General features: G+C 37.6%; 1 protein-coding gene across 2 annotated transcripts in view; it reads right to left on the bottom strand.

Annotated features, from left to right (window-relative positions):
* Positions 1 to 18,566, bottom strand: part of RIF1 (replication timing regulatory factor 1) — a 36,480-nt gene that overhangs the window by 16,966 nt on the left and 948 nt on the right. For both annotated transcript variants that reach the window (XM_068949373.1, XM_068949374.1), the window contains exons 2-19: positions 17,959 to 18,037; positions 17,187 to 17,283; positions 15,050 to 15,180; positions 14,493 to 14,587; positions 12,539 to 12,728; positions 10,431 to 10,523; positions 10,195 to 10,333; positions 9,008 to 9,159; positions 7,007 to 7,127; positions 5,806 to 5,979; positions 5,447 to 5,557; positions 5,122 to 5,184; positions 4,096 to 4,196; positions 3,580 to 3,666; positions 2,232 to 2,305; positions 1,895 to 2,075; positions 807 to 914; positions 381 to 530 (exon numbers count right to left, since the gene is read on the bottom strand). In XM_068949373.1, the coding sequence (XP_068805474.1) occupies positions 381 to 530; positions 807 to 914; positions 1,895 to 2,075; positions 2,232 to 2,305; positions 3,580 to 3,666; positions 4,096 to 4,196; positions 5,122 to 5,184; positions 5,447 to 5,557; positions 5,806 to 5,979; positions 7,007 to 7,127; positions 9,008 to 9,159; positions 10,195 to 10,333; positions 10,431 to 10,523; positions 12,539 to 12,728; positions 14,493 to 14,587; positions 15,050 to 15,180; positions 17,187 to 17,283; positions 17,959 to 18,037 (2,146 nt within the window). The remainder of the gene's footprint in view (positions 1 to 380; positions 531 to 806; positions 915 to 1,894; positions 2,076 to 2,231; positions 2,306 to 3,579; positions 3,667 to 4,095; positions 4,197 to 5,121; positions 5,185 to 5,446; positions 5,558 to 5,805; positions 5,980 to 7,006; positions 7,128 to 9,007; positions 9,160 to 10,194; positions 10,334 to 10,430; positions 10,524 to 12,538; positions 12,729 to 14,492; positions 14,588 to 15,049; positions 15,181 to 17,186; positions 17,284 to 17,958; positions 18,038 to 18,566) is intronic.

Below are 18,566 nucleotides of genomic sequence, written 5' to 3'. Positions count from 1 at the left end.
ATTTTTTTGGTACCTGTTAATTGGACCTTAAGTTACCTCATATATATCATTTCAACTGGTCAAATCATTGTTATCATGATAATGACATTCACTAAGCCAGCATTACTTAAATATTTAGAAGCCAAATCCAAAGACTCAACTTATTTTAATAACAAAGCATTATAATTACTTTACTCTTCTTTCAATCCAACTGGATCAACTCACCAACTCCCACTAGTAAAAAAGCATTTGTTTTACTGCTTTAAATCCTCCCTCCCACCAACTTTTAAGTTCCAGAAAATACTACATTAGAACTTCCAATATGCTCTTGCATGCGTACCTAGTGTAAAATATATCTGCTACAATATTTATATTGTTCAATATCACTGGTTTATACTCACTACTGGAGTTTCACCTTCTAGCCCAGACATTATTTTCGCACAAAGTTCTTCACAGCACAGGTTTTCTTCTGCTGTTGCAACTAAAGCAGCACAGCGAGCAAATGCTCTATACAGGTCTGACCAAGTGCGCAGCAAGGATTTCATAGTTGGCTTTAACAACAGAAAGAAAAAGTTTATAAATATCAGTGTCTGTGCATAGAGATAAAAGCTTGTTTTAAGTTTTCTTCTGTAAAACCTATACAACTTGAGAATTCACCTTTGAACAGCAGCCTTATATGTGTGTGTATATATATATATATATATATATACACACATATACACACACACACACATATTGGTAAACAAAACTCAGATTATTAGGTAGTATTTCATAATTTGCATAAAACACACATTTGTTTCTAATCAGTGTCAGGCATTCAGTGTTACCTGTGGAAATTCCTGAACTGGGAAGATATGGAATACAGGTAGCAACAATGCACTATAAACAGCATTAAAGTTGTGTTCCAGCGCATCACCCTGATTTACTTCATTAGTCTGCAATGAGAAAGTTTTTGTGGATAAGCAACCTGCAAAATTTAGACAATGAATAAGACTCTAAATGCATTTATTTTGTCCATAAAATTTGCACAAGTTAAGTAACCTATAGAGTTATTAAATTAACCATTTCTCAGTTCTTTCAGAGCTTAAGCAGAGCCTGTTATTAAGGTGGGGGGGAGGGGAGGAGTACTATTTTTTAATTCCAAAATATCTCCTTACTTCCAAGAAGAAAAACAGAGTTAGAAATTTTAATTATTTTTACTTATGTCAGTTGCAGTAAACGATGCTAGCAACCTAAAAATAACTTCCTCCAAAAATTCAAAGATTTTTTTAGGTCCAATGACTACCTGATGACTAGCTCGACATTACAGTCGGTGTATTTCTAGTGAGGAGCCTGCAGAACCAGGTGAATACTAGTTTACATGTCTTAATTGAAAGCGCTAATAAAAGAAGTCTAACATAACTGGAAAACACTGTTCTAATTACAACCTAAAGCTCACAATTCAGTATTCACATAGAGCAAACAAGCTTAAAGGTTAAGAGGTCCTGAAAGGCAAGTTTCCATCCTCAGCAACAACCAGCTTACACCAAAGGCTCAAAGCACATCTATAAACATGTATAAAATCTTTAAAAACGAAAAAAAAATCCCACTGTACAGTACACTGTACAGAAAAACGATTACCCTTCTGACTGAAATCAGTTTAAACCTCACTTGATCAGCACTCCTGCTTTCCTCCTCCTTTTTAGCACCTCATTGCAAATGTGCATCCTTCAATCATGAACTTTTAAAAACTACTGTACACATCCCACTTTCACAAATACTACCAAGGCTTATGTAATTTTGCCATCAATTTAAGACATTTAATTTCTAATATATTAAAATAAAGAACAGCACAAATTTTTTCTCAGTGTTTTTTCTTTTTGGGGGGCTGGGAGTAAGGGAGGAGTGAAGGGGGAAGGGTTAAAAAACACTATACCCGGTTAATCCATTCAGTTAGCGGATTAACAACAATACTCCACATTCTCCAAAGATGCTCCTTGTTCTCCACCTGCTTTGCACTCTGATTAATAACGCAGAACACGGATTCACTGAAAGCCAGCGGAGATGTAGGACCCGATAAAACATAACCCACAAGAGTTTCTAGAATTACGAAGAATCTAGGGGAGGAAAGAGTTACATAGGTAAGTTTTCTTTCTTTCTTTTTTTTTTTTTTTTTAACTGAAGTTAGAAAGAAGCTTCAATAATATCTTAGACCACGAGAAGCTTGTTTAAAATAAACAAAAACATAGTAATCTTTACTCTAGAACACATACCTCTCATCTGTTACACAGTGCTCCAAGAGGTTGTTATGGAAAGGCAGCTGAATTAAGAACAAAGCTGGTGTTCCCTTGTAAAAGAAATGTAAGAGGTCAAAACACTCTATACTTTGATCAAAAGAAATAACTGCTTCACTTAAAGATGCATCTGTATTCTATATGCAACTATAAGCCAGACATTTGTAAGCCAACTGTAGGAAATTGTCAATTGTAACACTTCAAAATAAAAACTAGAAGCGAGAGCTGGAAACATGAACTTCTGCTAGATCCTGGTACTTCAGCAGAATACCAGTTACACTATAGTTGAAGCTAAAAACTTTTCTATTTGAAACGTTGTGAGCTACAGTACCTCATCATTCTTATCACCCTGAAATTACAGGCAACACAACAGGTAAGCGTATATAATGCCAGCACTCCATATTACAGTTCCTTGAACTAGATGGAGCAATGCGAGATTTGCTTTATTCAAAGTTTAAACAAGATTTCTTCCAGACAACTTTGAATCTTTTAAAATCTGTCAGAGAACTATCTCAGATTTGCTAATGCTAAGGCATTTAACAAAACATTTAATAACTGCCAGTTAAAACTTCAGCCTTAACGAAGCTCTGACTATTGTAACTAAGATTCAAGAAAGTCTCCCAAAAAACAACAACAAAAAAGGACATCTTGAGAATTGAGCTATAAAATGCCTTACTTTGAGGCATTCACTCGCTCTGCTACACATAGATCTTCTCTTGCAGATACTGGTCTGCTTCTACCCGCCCCCCGAGAACTCTGTGCACTCCCCGTCTAGAAGCACGTAAACAATTAGCAACTTTCACAGCCCAGGAAGCTCCATCTCCCTCCACTGCTGCAGAATAAACAGGAAACCTCTCCATGTCGAGGAGCTGATTACCAGCCAATTTTAAACAGCTCTAGGGCACCTTTAAAAAAATCTGACTGCTAGCACGCTCCCCACCAGTCTGCTTCACTCCAGCCAAAAAACTCATTTCAGCCCTCTCTCACAAGCTGGTTTCTACAGTCACTTTCTAGATCGCCCTCATCTAGCTCTCCCTTCTAACGCAGTACACCAAATTCAGTACCAAACTCCAGCTAAGGCTCGTTAGGACCCAAGTAGAACAGAGTATTTTTCTCTAATGCTGGATACCAGCTTTTTTTTTTTTAAAAGATAATTATACTTGGAGCAGAGCTGTTAGTCCACTGTGACTTCTGATCTTAATAACACAAGATTTTTGAAAGATCTGGATGTCATGACTTAAAGCACTCTGTACATTTGTCTTTATTTATGCTTAAAGGCATTAGGAAGTCATATGTGCACAAAGACATGGAATAAAGTCAGACTTACGTTTAAAAGATCCATATCAGCAATCTGATAAGCTGGCGATCCCAGTACTTTTGGAGGCAATTCCTTAACAGTAATGTCAATGAGGGACTACGGATGGGGAAAAAAGAACGTATTTAAATACTGTGAAACTTAGGAAAGATATTTTTGTAACAGTACAAAATACTAGCAAAATTGTAACACTTGCTTCCCTTTAGTAAAAAGTCAACAAAGAAAATCCATCCTAAAAGTAGCTGTTCTTGGAAGCAAAAGGTCGTGGGAGGGGAATCACATACCCAATACTGAAAGCACTGTTGATAAATCCGAAAAACACTTTTAAAAAAACCCTTAAGGTTACAATTGCCTAACTTTATTTAAAGTTGTCACCAAAAAAGTTGGCTCTTAAGAGACAGTTCGGATACCTAACATGCAAAAGACTGCTGCTAAGCAGAATTTAGAAAAATCAAAGAGATATGAGACCAAAAAACAAAAACAAAACAAACCAACCCACCAACCACAAAACAACCACATCCAACTTACCAGTATTTTCTGCACAGAAAGAGAATTTGATCTAACAGTGTTTTTTAAGGCCTGGAGCAACACAGTCAGTATTTCGGACCCTTGCTTTTCTTTCTTAGATCCTAGAATAATGTATATTTACAGTTACAGCAGAACAAAGTAATGATCACTTTGACCATTGTTAAATAAGACACACTGTAAGCTGAAACAAATCCTGTATATCTTTACAAACATATGCCAGATACTTTACAGAATCAGATACCAAGCCTCTGCTCTAAAGAGCAGTGTAAATTAAAAGTTTAAAAAAAAAAAATCTAAGTTTTATTGTTTCAGCTGAAAAACCTTCCCATCTTTAACATGGACTTCGGTACACCCTTAACTTTGACGTGTTCAAAAACACTGTGAAGTTTTACTTCATCTAAGTAACACATTAATACTAGATTTATGCTATGCTTTTCAGTTAGACCTTTCAGCACAAGAAAACGTCAGTATTAAGAACGTTCTGGACTTTTAAGGCCTTTACAGACTAATGGACTTTTTAAATATGAAAGATATATACCTTTAAACATTTGTGAAGAGATTACGTTTACTATGAGACAAAATCTAATTAAGAAAACGTAGCTGCAGTCACACAACGAAGAACTTATACTAATTTGATTAACACACTGAAAAATCTTTCCTCCAATACAAAGACTTAGTGCAGGATTAGTTTATTGATATGGTAAAGATTTTTTTCAGTAAGAAAAGCTTAACTTCTCAAGCAATTGCAGCACTTCTACATCTTGCTGCTTAAAACACAAAACAGCTGTAGCCATATGGTCCTGTGCCTTTGCTAATAAGCCTCACTAGATCAGAATTTTTTTGTAACACAAAGATTTAGGCATCATGTAAAGATGAGCTTGTTTCTTTAAAAACAACTATAGATGATGCCTAAAATTAGGCAGTTACTAGCAATGAAGCAAACACTTCTTAGAGTCTAATCTTAAAAAAAAAAAAAAAAAAGAGAACTGGTCAGCAATAAGCAATGGAAAATACACTTTTTTTTACCTGATTCAATAGCTGTTTTTACGTATCCATTAATGTCCTTCCATATAACATTCAGCATGCAATCTGCAACATAATGTATTTGTTTCTATTCAGTTTGTAATAAAAACATTAAATGGACAGTGAAGTTAAAACACAAATTGCGTTACACTACATCCTTTGATTTAAGCGACAACTCAGTCTTTCAATCCTAGCCAGATCAGGTCTATTTAATAATGTCAGCACCGGAACGTTATAGAACAGTGGTTACTTTATTTTTACCTCATCTTTCCCTCCCCCAGCTTGTTTTTAAGAAAAGAAAAATCTAATTTCACTGTTACATTCTTACCAGGAACCTCTTTTCCAATTGCAATAAAGCCATCCTGAACTGCATTTATAAGCGTGCTGGCATGCTTACAGAAAAAAGAAGGGCTACTGATCAACGGGTACTGAAGAGGCTCTAGGAGAAGAACAAAACACATTTTGTAAATCTGTTATTGTGTGGTTCATTTTTAAGAGTTTTTTTTTTTTAAGTATAAATATGCACTCTAAGCGTTTTATACAATTAAAAACATCATCTAATATTAAAGGTGACAACTAACACTTGCAATATTTCAATCATTTCATGCTAATGGGCATCTTTAAGTCTAACAAAAGTAGTAATTTCAGATTACACAGCAGTACTTTGAAAAAATTTAACTCATATACCTAAACTGAGTACCAGCTTATTTTGCTTAGCAAAATTCAAAACTTCTGGGCCCCTCAAGAAGTGAAGCAGCATTTCAATTCCCAGAAGCTGAATGGAAGGAATCACCACCGTTCCTGCTGCACTAGAATTCAAGTTTATCCTTGGTGTGACTGGACTTCCAAACGGATAGGGACCTGGAGGAAGAGTTGAAAATTATTTCATCTAGAGTCAAGTGAAAGGAAAGATTCAACAGACCAAAACATTAAAGTTAACACTAACGGAACACATCACAGAATAATATAGGCCAGAACGGACCTCTAAGAGTCAGACATCTAGTACAAACTCCTACTCAAAGTTGGGTTAACGTCAGTTATAAATATGTATTTTTAAAGCATACATATCTTCCAAAGTTCTCTACCAGAAGTCTGACTCCAAGATTTATTTAAACAAAAAAAGTCTCTCCCAGAAAGTTGCTGTATAACAGCAACTACTAGTAACTCTATTGCTATGAAAACATTTCCATTAGAAACTTTTATACTCAACACAGGCGTGAGAGCTCCTGGACACAAAGCACATTGACAGATTTCAAACAGGATTTTACAAAACTAAAATTAACTAATTTTCCTGTTAACAGGACCAACAGGAAGGTTTACGTATCTGGGATACTCACACAACATACCTGAGGCTTCTAATTGCAGCAGCCTAAAATTACATTAAGCCTACGTGTTCTATACAGAGAAGAAAGGCAGTTCCTTAACCACACGTTCAGATACACAGGGGAAGTTGATAGTATTTAACATGTATTTAAAGAAGCAAAATTAGTGATGCATTATGACCAGAGGGATTACTCATTCAGGCAGAAAATGCAAATACTACAGAACTGAAAGTAGCATATATAAATAGTACATATACCAACAAATACTAAGAAACAGAGTTTCAGACTGAGGATCAAAGTTCCCGCAGAAAAAGGAACACTACTCAGGACATTAAAAACTGGATTTCACCAAAATTTGATCACCGTGATTTTATAAACTTATGACGATAACAGTCTCTATTAACCAGCAAAAGTCACCACCTCTAACCTCTCAGATGAGCATGCAATATTCTAAATACTGTTTTCATTCATAATATATTGCTGGTGAAAAAGCATAAGACTGTTTAATATAACAGATTAGTTCCTCCATTGGAAATACAGTTGGAAACGGGCTTGTGTTTTAATACCTGATTTCTGCGTAGGGTTTGCTGAGGGTACACTCTGGTTGGCTGGCCCACGTGAAGGCGTTACTTGCAACACAGCAGAAGAATCTAGACTTAGAGTACTTTGGATTAACGGTACACAAACCTGCAAAGATACCAAACCCCAGTGAAAACAGAAATGACATAGACAAGCAGTTAAAGAACTCAAAAGTTTCAACATAGCCTACTGCCATTTACAGTATTTCCACAGTTTCTGGGTACTTCACAAAATCACAGAACAGCTGAGGTTGGAAGGGACCTCTGGAGACCATCTAGTCCAACCCTCCTGCTCAAGCAGGGTCACCTAGAGCACACTGCCCAGCACTGTGTCCAGACGGCTTCTGAATATCTCCAGGGAAGGAGACTCCACAACCTCTCTGGGCAGCCTGCTCCAGTGCTCTGTCACCCTCACAGGAAAGAAGTTTTTCCTCATGTTCAGGTGGAGCTGCCTGTGGTTCAGTTTCTGCCCGTTGCCTCTTGTCCTATTGCTGGGCACCACGGAGAAGAGTCTGGCCTCATCCTCTTGACACCCTCCCTTCAGATACTTGCACACATTGCTAAGACTCCCCCCTCAGTCTTCTCGCCTCCAGGCTGAAGACTCCCAGCTCTCTCAGCCTTTCCTCACAGGAGAGATGCTCCAGTCCCTTCATTATCTTAGTAGCCCTTTGCTGGACTCAAAGGCTAGATTAAACAGAAACTAACTGTAGAAGTGATCCGATTTTGCCATAATTAAAAAGGTAAACGAACTTTCTCCTTTTTTCCCCCTCCCTATTGTGAAGTTTAATTGAGCGAAATTCAGAAAGCTAGCAGTAACGCTTTGTTCATTCCAACTATAACGTGAGTACTAACAACATTATCAATTTTTCTATCAAATCACATTTCCAGAAGAAGTGCAACTATCGCTACTATTAAAGTCAACTCAGCTACCTAAGCACTGTTTAAAACTCTAAGCCTTCAAGTCCATAGTGAAGAAAATACACAAACCTTCACTCAAACCTATCCCTGAAGTATTATCTGGATGTTATCTCAAGTCAGCATAACCCCAAATAATTAACGTTTCGGGAAGACAAAATATAAGCTGATCTCCCTCCCTCAAGTCACACACATCTTAAAACAACCTTTACAAGAAACATTTCCATTACTGTTAAATGATATATTAAAAAGTTGGTCTCTGCTCTGTACATAAAGCACTTGTGAGCACTTTATTTCCCTTATGATTAACTTCTGCTTGCATCTTTAGAAAATAGATAAAGTGATAGAAAACTATACACACTTAGCAACTGACTAGAGCACACATGAGGTTCCTTAAGTTATTGTAAAACATCTGCTCAAGCAGAAGTAGCCATTCTTTTCAGTAGCCCACACATCTGCTGACAGTTTATAAACATGAAAGCTGAAGGCTTTCACAATATTTTTGTGAACAGGCTATCATAACAGTTTGTTTTTCTCCTTGTTCACTGGATGTTCCTTTAGAAGAAAGGGCAAAGCACTGTCTGACTGATTGCGAATTGTACAGAAAAGCACACCTGGATCATTTTTCTGCATAGTTTTCTATATATTTTGCGTTCTTTCCAGTATGTTTTCCCATGGCAGACTTTCCAAAGCATATACTTCCACAGTGAAATGACAAAGCAGTCCCTACATAATCCCCTCAGGGTGACTACGGTCATGCACTGAGCAGAGATTTTCACTGAAACGCTCACATGACATGTAAATATGCTCTCAACTCTCCCAGAACATTAAAAAGATTGCGAGTTTAGCCCCGAATACTCCTTCTATGTATAATATATACATGTATAACATACATAGGCAGAAGTCCAATTTAGTCCCTTAGGACAGTCATTTTAGTAATAAACTAGGGAAGGACAAAACAGATATTAAAAAAAAAAAGATGGTATCAGAGAGAAGACTTAGCTTCACACACTCAACACACACTAAATGATTATGCCACGACTGTTTTCAGGTTTTTGTTTGTTTGTTTTTTACCTGTTCAAAGTTTGCAGGCAGCTGTGGTCCCAGCCTCATCAGTAAATACCACCAGACCTCCAGTTTTGTCAGTGCCAAAGCCTCTGTTCTCACATGGATAGAGCTCAGTGGCTGCATTAGCAACTTCAGCCTTTTAGCACTGCACAATATATCTTGAGGACAAAAAAAAAAAAAAAAAATCCATATTTTTAAGCAATGCAATTATAAATCAATTTGCAGAACAAAAAAGGATAATTTTTAAACCATAGGTCTCTTTTCATTGCATTTTAAGCTAAAATGCAATGAATAGCAATTTGTGAAATAAAATACATTGTGTACACACCACAATCTTTCTGATCTTTTTTATCGTTCTGGAAGTTTTATGGAATGACCCTGGAAATAGCAAGTATTTCTTTTGAATATCAGGACTGGAACAAAGTCTACCAAATACTAATGCAAACATGAGATCCACTCACGCTTGACAATTTAAAGAGAATAGAAAATCAGTAATATTATGTGCATGTACATTAACTACTGAATAAGAATGAACGATTTTGAAGTATCCTGATGTCAGAAATGATAATTTACCACTGAAGCATTTGTATGACTTACAGATTACTTAAATTAATCGTCCTATCATGCAGGAATAGCAAAGCAAGTCCGGACAGAAGTTTGCTCAACTTTATCCAAGTGCTCAAAGAGGAGAAACTTTGAGCCAACTCAGCAGCAGCAGAACACATCCCTCTGCAATTAACATGAAACTGCTCAGACTGCTTTTGCAGTATGCAATCCTTATTACTCATATTAGGACACGCTACACAAATGCCAATAGCACCACGTCCGTTTTTTTAGAACTACTGTAGTCTTGAACCATTGCTCTTATCCAATCAGCCAACACAACACAGGAAAAGATTATTCTGTAGGTTTAATTTTATTTCGTTGCTGTTTGGCTCAAACTGTTATAAAACAAAGTTCTGTTAATTTTAATCATTTCTCCTAGCAGTAAAATGAAGATAGAACTGATCAAATAAAATAAGTTCTGATTAAAAAAAAAAAACCACACACACATATATAAGCATGTTTCAGTTTTACTTATACATATACAGATGATCACTATCAGAATGAGCAAAAAATATATTCTCTTCCATTTAGGTAATGTGATGATAGACAAAACAGTTCAGGTGTTAGCTTTTTGTTTTTAAATCTACCTGGATTTAGAGCAAAGTTATCTATTAGACTCTTCCATGCAATGAAGGCTATTTTCTTTACCACTGGTGAGCCACTACGAAATCCAAGTTCCTCCAGCTGCAGCAATGAGTTAATAAAACTTCCACTACGATGCAGAGTCTGAAGATAAAGATGTTCACAGAGTTAAGATATTTATGTTGTCAAAATCTACAATCATGAACCTTCAGGGAAGTAAACTTACTGCTTTTCTACTCACCTTTCCAAGTAGTTTCACAAATAGCGGCCATAATTTCAACACATAAGTCTCATTTTTTGTAGAGAACAATTTTTGAAGTTCTGAAATTAATTTCTGCAAATGAAAAGAAAAGTATTTTTGGCAAGGAATATACTCAGAATACTCTAAAAACCACGTAACCAAAAATCATAAATACAAGTATTTATGACTCTTGGAAAGACACAACAACCTGGAATTCACTACGTTATTTCCAGATCAGAAAGATATAGTTCCGTACCATGCAGCATTTGACAGCCAGTCAAATTGGGCTAATGTTTGATTATTTTCTTAGGGGGAAGCTAGTAGTGCTGGATGTTAAAAGGGAACACAAACGGCTTCTACAGGTACACTGGCAACAGGAGGACCACCAAGGAAAACACAGGGCTGTCGTTGACTAGGATGGGGAACCTTTTGATGGACATGGAAAATGCCGAGGTACTACTCAACGCCTTCCTCGCCTCCACCTTAACTGGTTAGGTCTGCTCTCAGGCCTTCCACATCTCTCTCCCATAACCTTTGCTACTGGGCACAAAGGTAAGACCTGTGGTGAAGAACTGAGCTGAAGACCACTTAAGTAAACTGCATATAAAAGTCCATCAAACTGTACAGGATGCATCCAAAGGTGCTCAGGGAGAAGGCTGATGACACCATAAAGCCACACTAACACTTCTGAGAGGTCACAGCAATTAGGAGAAGTCCCCAATAACAGCAGGAAAAAAAAAAAAGAGACAAATGTTATGCCAACCTCCAAAAAAAACCCAACCCCTCCCCCCCTCCAAAAAAACCCTCCCACAATAGGGAATTACATACTAACCAACCCAGCTTCAGTGCCTGGAAAAATTACGGAGCAAGTTCCCATGGAAGCCATTTTCAGGCACATGAACTAACAAGAAGGACCCTACAAACAGCCAGCACAGTTTTACCATGGGCAAATGCTGCTTTTGCAATCTGACTGACTGCTATGAGGAAGTGAGACTGGCTCTGCAGACCCAGGGAGCACAGCAGATGTTCTTCGCTCAACTCTGGCAAATTTTTGACAGTGTCCTCTAGTGTCCCTGTAGCCGAATGGGGAGATACAAACTAGTCAGGCAGATTACAAGGCGTGTGTCTGGACTGCCAAGCTCAAACACCAGTGGTCAGCAGTTCAGAGCCCAGTTGTGTGTGACATTCATCAGAGGTCAGCGCTGAGGCTGATACGATTTAACACCATCAATGACCTGGACGATGGGATGGAAGGCACCCCCAGCAATTTTGTCATTGACACCAAGCTGGGCAGGGGAAATACTGGTTGATGCACTGGAGGGCAGGGCTGCCATTCAGAGGGACCTCAACAAGCCTGAGAAATGGGCTGACAGGAACCTCACAAAATTCAAAGGCCTAGAGGGAGCTAAAGGAGGGGAATATAACTGCAGTCTTCCACTACCTACAGCAGAGTTTTAAGGAAGAAGTCAGACGCTTCCCAGAAAGCATCCAAGGAAAGGACTAGAAGAAACGGTCACAAGTTTCAACAAGGCAAACTCCACTTGGACAAAAGGAAAATGAAAAATTTTTGTAAATAATGAAAGTGGTTAAGCACTGGAACAGGCTGCCCAGAGAGGCTGTAAGATTTCCATCCTTTAAGATGTTCCAACCCCAACTGGACAAGGCCCTGCGCAACCTGATCGAACTAGCCCTTCTTTGAGTAGGAAGCTGGAATAGATAAAATGGATCACTTCCTCCCTAATTTTTGCTATAATTCTAGCTTGGTAAGCTAAATTAATTTTAAGAGGCAATAAATAAAGTTTAACGATGCTACGTCCGAGTTAAGGCTATTAGGACAGGTGGTTGAAGGTAATTTTAAAAAGGTAGGTTATTATCCTGATCAATGATTCACATCAGAAACTTAATTTTTTACAGCGGTCCTTTAACTACATTGCCGTTACGTTCACTTTTTCTGTCAAAACTGCTGTCATCATGTAGTTGCTGTTCTTGCACAGTGACAGCAAAAAGCTACCTAGGTCTCTTTACTAGACTATTAAAAAAACAAAAAAAACCTAATAACCAGCGTTGATGCCTTCAGAACAGAGAGAAGGTGTGACATTTCCACTTACTGTGGTCATTAGGTGCTCAGTGACAGCCGCTACCTCCTGCTGTTTCTGAAGCAGCAGCGGCATGCCCATCTCCAATGCAGTGGCACCTCGTAACTGCACCTTATGAGCTGAATGGACGACCAGAGGAATGATCAGTTTTGCCCACCTCACAGCCTCTTCTCCCATTTGGGCTGGAGTCTGCTCCATCAAGCTGAAATCAAAAAAACACAGTAAATCAGATATCCCTCTCCAAGAGCAGAGCAACAAATTGACATTTATAGTTGTCCTTCCTATTCTATCACAGCTTTTTAAACAAATTTAGCACAATAACTGAGAGCCTGAAAGAAATATACAGTCACTTCTTCGTCATTAATGAACAACTACACTTTGCAAATTAGCCATTCCTTACGTATTTCACACGGACCAAATCAGGTCCAAGAGGCTATGTGTGCTGAAAACAATATATGCTTGCTTTGGAAAGACAACTCAAATCCAGAAGCAGGTTTGCACACACCCAAACCAGATTAGTCAAGTATCCTTATTTCATCCTTCCTCTAGTGCTTAGTTGCGTGAGCACAGTATGACAAATTCAGTACGTTTATACAATCCCACACTGCAGCTGATGAGTCTTTCAGAACCGGGAGCACCTGGCATCTCCTCAAATTTGTCTCTAGAAAGAGTTTTCCAGGCGTTCTCTGTCGCACAGACATATCAAATCCCTATTGTTACAGCTAATAAAGGGCTTACCATATTAAGGAAAATTGCTGCCCCTCAACAATTTCTTTTCAAGTAAAAGTTTTGCATCTTTGGGGTACCGGTTGAAGGACAAACACTGCTTAAGACAATATTTTTCTGTTGAACTTGTCATCAGCCTAAGGGACTTCTGAACCACAGCATCCTCTTATCAACGGTGTCACTCAACCTGAGACCCAGCATCTGTTTAAAGTACACTATTTTCAAGTACAACTCTTGCTCTGGAGAGTACTGAATCTTTTTTGTGATCCTATAGAAGTATATGAAACTGTTAATAAAACGGGTAACTTTTAGAAGTAGTTCTGTACTACGCATCAGATTTGCAAAAAGAGATACTAAAGAGTATAATTATCCAGATGCCAAAAGTGGCTAAATACTAAGCAAATGGAAAAGAGTAATACTCAATTTCTCTGCTACAGAAATCTGATGCATTAAAACAGAGGTAACTATTTTATTTATCTTAAAAACGTATTTGCTGTTCAAGCCAGATGCATGCAGTTCAGGAAGTTTTTCCCCCTGAGAAGACTTAAGTAACAAAGATTTAAGCTTAAACACATTTACCATAAAAATCAAATTAATTCCAAATAAAGATAAAATCTATTATTTCAACTATTCTGGCAGTGCTGACCAGAAGGGCATGCTTTTCAGTATTAGTCTAAAACGGCTTTGGAATTAAACAGTGCTCTCAATGTTATGAAGAACACTGTAGTGATAAACTTGCAAAGCACCAATGAGAAGACATTTTTAATTGTCAATCCTTCCATATCACAGCTGAGAATTTCTCAGCCAGCTTCACGTTGAAAAAGAAAGCTAGAACATGAAAAGAACATGACTTGCGAAGAGTAAGTGAGGCTTTGGAAATAATTTAGTGTTCCTAATAAACCATTAAAATTAAAGCAATTCAAGTTTATCTGAATGCTGACTACCTTCTCCGTCAGAATCAATTATGTCATATGATCACTAATGGAATACTTTGCAGATTGAAGTGGTTCAGGAGTCTGGGAAAAGGACAGAAATAGGAATAGCAGTTCACACAATTTCACTTTATTGCACTGACTGTAATAAAAAACATTACAGAAAATAATCTAATGTATTTAACAATTCAAAGATCATTCAAAATATTTACCATCAGAACATTTAATGCCACTAAGATTTTGTTTCAAGTTTCCCCCCCCAAAAACTAAGCATTTATTTTAAACATTTAGCACTGCAGCACACGTACCGTATAACAACATTCAGTGCTTCGTATTCAACAACCATAGAATGTACATCTCCTTTAGTAAGTATCGTTTCCAGGGTAGAAATGATGCTGGACACCTGAGGAAACAACATCACAGCAAGCACTGAACTGAATACAAGTATTTCCACAAGCAGCAGCAATTCTGAAATCTGGTTTCCCATGACTATGCCCAATGATTGGATTAGCCTGGGCCCAGTTAAGATTACGAATCTGAGAAAACTAGATCATCCATAATGCTTCTCTCCTATGCAGCCTCACTGGGGTCCAATACAACTGCTAAGCTCACACTGCAGCTCCTCCCTCAAGCAGAACAATAATTTGTGGACTCTTCTCTCTGCATCTATCCATGCTTAGCAATTTTCCAAGAACTTAACATAACTGAGCCCTCTAACTTGCCTGCCAAATTTGACGGAAAATGGCCTTCAGACTCAAAAGCGATTGGGTGGAGAGTGACCAAGAAACTGCATTAAGCCTCACTTCCTCAGGAAACCAGGAAGGGGTGGGGTGGGGGGGGTAGGGGGAGAGAAGCTAAGACTTACCTCCTTTCCAACAATTTCAGAAGGAAACGTCTGCTTAGAGATCACCCAAAGTGCTCGAGTGCGAGTGTTTTTGTCTGAAGTCTTTACAGCAATGCTGTTCACTGTTGAAAGCAACTCTTGTATTTCTGTTGCTGAAAGCAGAACGCATAGCACTCAAATTCTGTTTGTGCAATTCTAATCAACTTCCAGGTAATTTTGCTCAGCTAACAAATACAAAAGCAAGGAGTTCCATGCAACTAAAAATTCCAAAGGTTACAATTTAATGCCTTAAACGTTATTCTTCAGCAATTTCTGTAAATTCCTCTCAAAATAATTAGCAAAAATGCGCAAAAGTATTGATATACTACATTAATATTATGTACATATCTATAGTATCATCATAAGAAGCCAGAAAACCATAAAACTGAAAGATAATCTTAACTAAAAATAAAAAATAAATATTTCTTTAATTATTTGCAACTTCTTTTGTAACTATTTGCAACTTCTTTCTGGATCTCAAGTGAATTCAGCAGCACTTTGTCCAGTCCATTTTACTGCTATACTGACACAGATAATTCATTTTAAGGACTACAAGAGGTTTTATTATAAAACAAGGCAGTAAAGTTGGAACCGAGGTAACAACAAGCTTTGTACACAAAAAGAGCAGGATAAACAAAGGGCTTACATGCAACCTGAAAGGGGGACAGGGAAATCATCTATTTTTTTGAAATTCAGAATTAATAAAGCCTGATTTTGTAAGAATCTGGGTTTCCTGGGTAAGTGATGTCAGCATCTCAGAAGCGTAAGCTCACCTATAACCCCTTCCTCAGTTTCGTACAGTTTTTGCCCCATGCCCTGTCCACCTACTTTCAGGATTTACTTATCTCTGAAACCTCACCTTCTCTAGCCAAATTGACTGCAACTGACCAACTGGTTAAAAACAGTTATGGGAGAGAAGAAAAGAGACTACACAGACATTATAGATGCCTCATTTCCACAGGAAATCAGGAAGTTTGCCTAAGAGAAAGCAGGACACAATTCTTTGGGAAACGGGAGTAGAGAAATCAAGGCAAAGAAATCAGTTTCAATAAAAAGAATGGCAGTGTCCCTTTAAACGGTGAACAAAATCCTGCCTGCACATCCATGCACAGGATGATATTCAGTCTTGCCTGAGGTCAAGTTTTCCTCTACTAAAGATCATTCCAGTGCACGTGTCAAAGACCATTTAGCACTTGCCAGAAAGATGGGGCGGAGGGAGAAACGGACGACAGTATGTCATCTGTTGCTGTTATTCTTATCAGTCACTATAGGCTTGGGTACCATCACGGTACCAGGCAGCAGCTGAATTACACTACCTTTCTTTGTGTGCCCACCAAAGGCAATCTTAGCTTAACCATCTTTCACCACTCCACAGCCTGCTGATCTGCCACACACTAAAGCTAAGGGTGCACACACAAAGATCGCAGGTCATGGGACACAGAGTAGCTTTTGATCATGTTATGTCAAATGGATATGCCTGACCACTGGAACATGTAACAGGCACCTTCCGAGGATCAGACAACATTAGCTCTCCTCTAGTAACAGAATCCAAGTTTTTACCTTTGATGCATACCCTCGAGTTCTCAGCAGCAAAACTTGTTAGAAGGGTTTAGCGTTTTCTAGTTATTTAGGCCATAAATTTTTAAGACTACTTAATGTTAGTTTAATTTAAAGGCCTTTACCAGCATAATATTTAAGAGATTGCACCAATGTGATAACCTGGAATCATAAAGGGATAAAAATCCCTCAGAAACACTACTGCAGCTCCCTGCATTCCACAGATCAAAAGTATCTTTCATTCTTTTTCTATTTTGGCATCGTTTTTCATTAATAATTCTACAAAAACAAATTGCAGGTCATAACTGCTACCAAAGTGTTTACTGAAACTGGAAATTAGTACAACAGTATTAGTACAGCAGCATGGAAATACATCACAATTTCTTGCACAAAATGAAATTAGGGAACCAATCACACTGCTTATACTACAGACAAAACTACTGTACCACTTGGGAACTGTAAACTTGGGTCAAAATAAAAGCATACGGTAACAAAGAAATAAAGAGCGAGCTCTGCTATACTTTTTCAATCACCAAACACGTAAAAGTTCTCATTTACTTACCAGATAATTCAGATGTAATCTTTGAATTAAAAACACAAAATCCTAAGGCCTGTAATGCTGCATTACTTAGCTCCGAGTTTTCACTAGAAATATGTGCCTGAAAAAATAAATTATTAAAGTCTCAAGTCACAGAAGTAGCTATAAAGCTTTAACTGTCTTAATTCCAAGACTTTTGCTCGATGAAGAGAACTGTCAAAACGGAATGCCTGATGGAAAATACACCAATATAGTAAAGCCCTCCTATCTACACAGGCACTCCAAATTACTGAAAGAATTTGGGGTTCAAGACATCTCTTCAGACATCTTTAGTAAAGCACGTGCTAAACATCAGAAATTCTTTACTACTTTTCTTGTGCATGTACTACTATCTGACTCTCCAATTGTTATTAAATATCTACAACAGGAGAGAGGGGAAAAAAAAAAGGTGGCTAGAACAACAGTCTTTACCCTTGAGATTTACTGCATACTCCAGTTCTCCAAAGTGTTTCTAAGGACAGGTAGAACAGGCTGCATCTTTTCTGGAAAATTAGACTTGACTGCACAACATAGCATGAACACATCCAAGACTCTCAAATTTATTTCTCTATAATAATTTCTATTATGTGAAGGAAAGAATTTGCCAACAAGCCCTTACCATCATGTCACTAGCTCAAATTAGTATTACAGGAATTCAAATTCAAGTCTTAGACTGGCCAGGTATCTCAACCACCCAAACATACCTTTGGTTTGTTCATTAAAATAAACCGCAGAAAATTTAACGGAAGAGATGTACCTTCAACACTTTGCAAAGTCGAGAAAAGTGTCTTCTGACTTCTGCCGTGAATTCTTTGCCCTCCTCACCAGTCAAGCGACTTCAAGGAGCAGAGAGGAAAATAAACAATACTCACAATTATTAAATGGGGTATTATAGTTCACATAAATTTCTTCTTATACATAATCCATTAACTGGTCTAAAAATGGTGGGTATAGTTTTTTCCTTTAAAAAATTTTAAAAAAAAGTTATAAGGAAAAGAGCAAAGCCACCAACCACCACATAATTAATCTGACATTATGGTAAAACAGTATTTTTAAAGCACATTTATCCCAATATATTAGAAAAAGTGAAATGACTAATGACCTGTTTTGTGTATGGAACATAAAAGACATTAAGGGTTTGTATCTTTGATAAAAATATTACAAGTTAATGGGCAGACTTCCTGTGACTACTTAAAGTTAGATAAACTTTGCACAGTAATGTAACAAGCTAAAAGCACGTTACTCAGAAAAACTGAATGCAGGTCCCTGATAGTAGAAAGATTCTACTTCACAACTTAACAGCGATAACTTCCCCCATAACTGAAGAATATCCACATAGGAGTGCTACCGTTTCCCTATAAAATG

Source organism: Struthio camelus, chromosome 6 (genome assembly GCF_040807025.1).
Source record: "Struthio camelus isolate bStrCam1 chromosome 6, bStrCam1.hap1, whole genome shotgun sequence".
NCBI classification, from domain to species: domain Eukaryota; kingdom Metazoa; phylum Chordata; class Aves; order Struthioniformes; family Struthionidae; genus Struthio; species Struthio camelus.
Note: the sequence above shows the minus strand (reverse complement) of the source record. Positions and strands in the feature narration are given on the sequence as shown.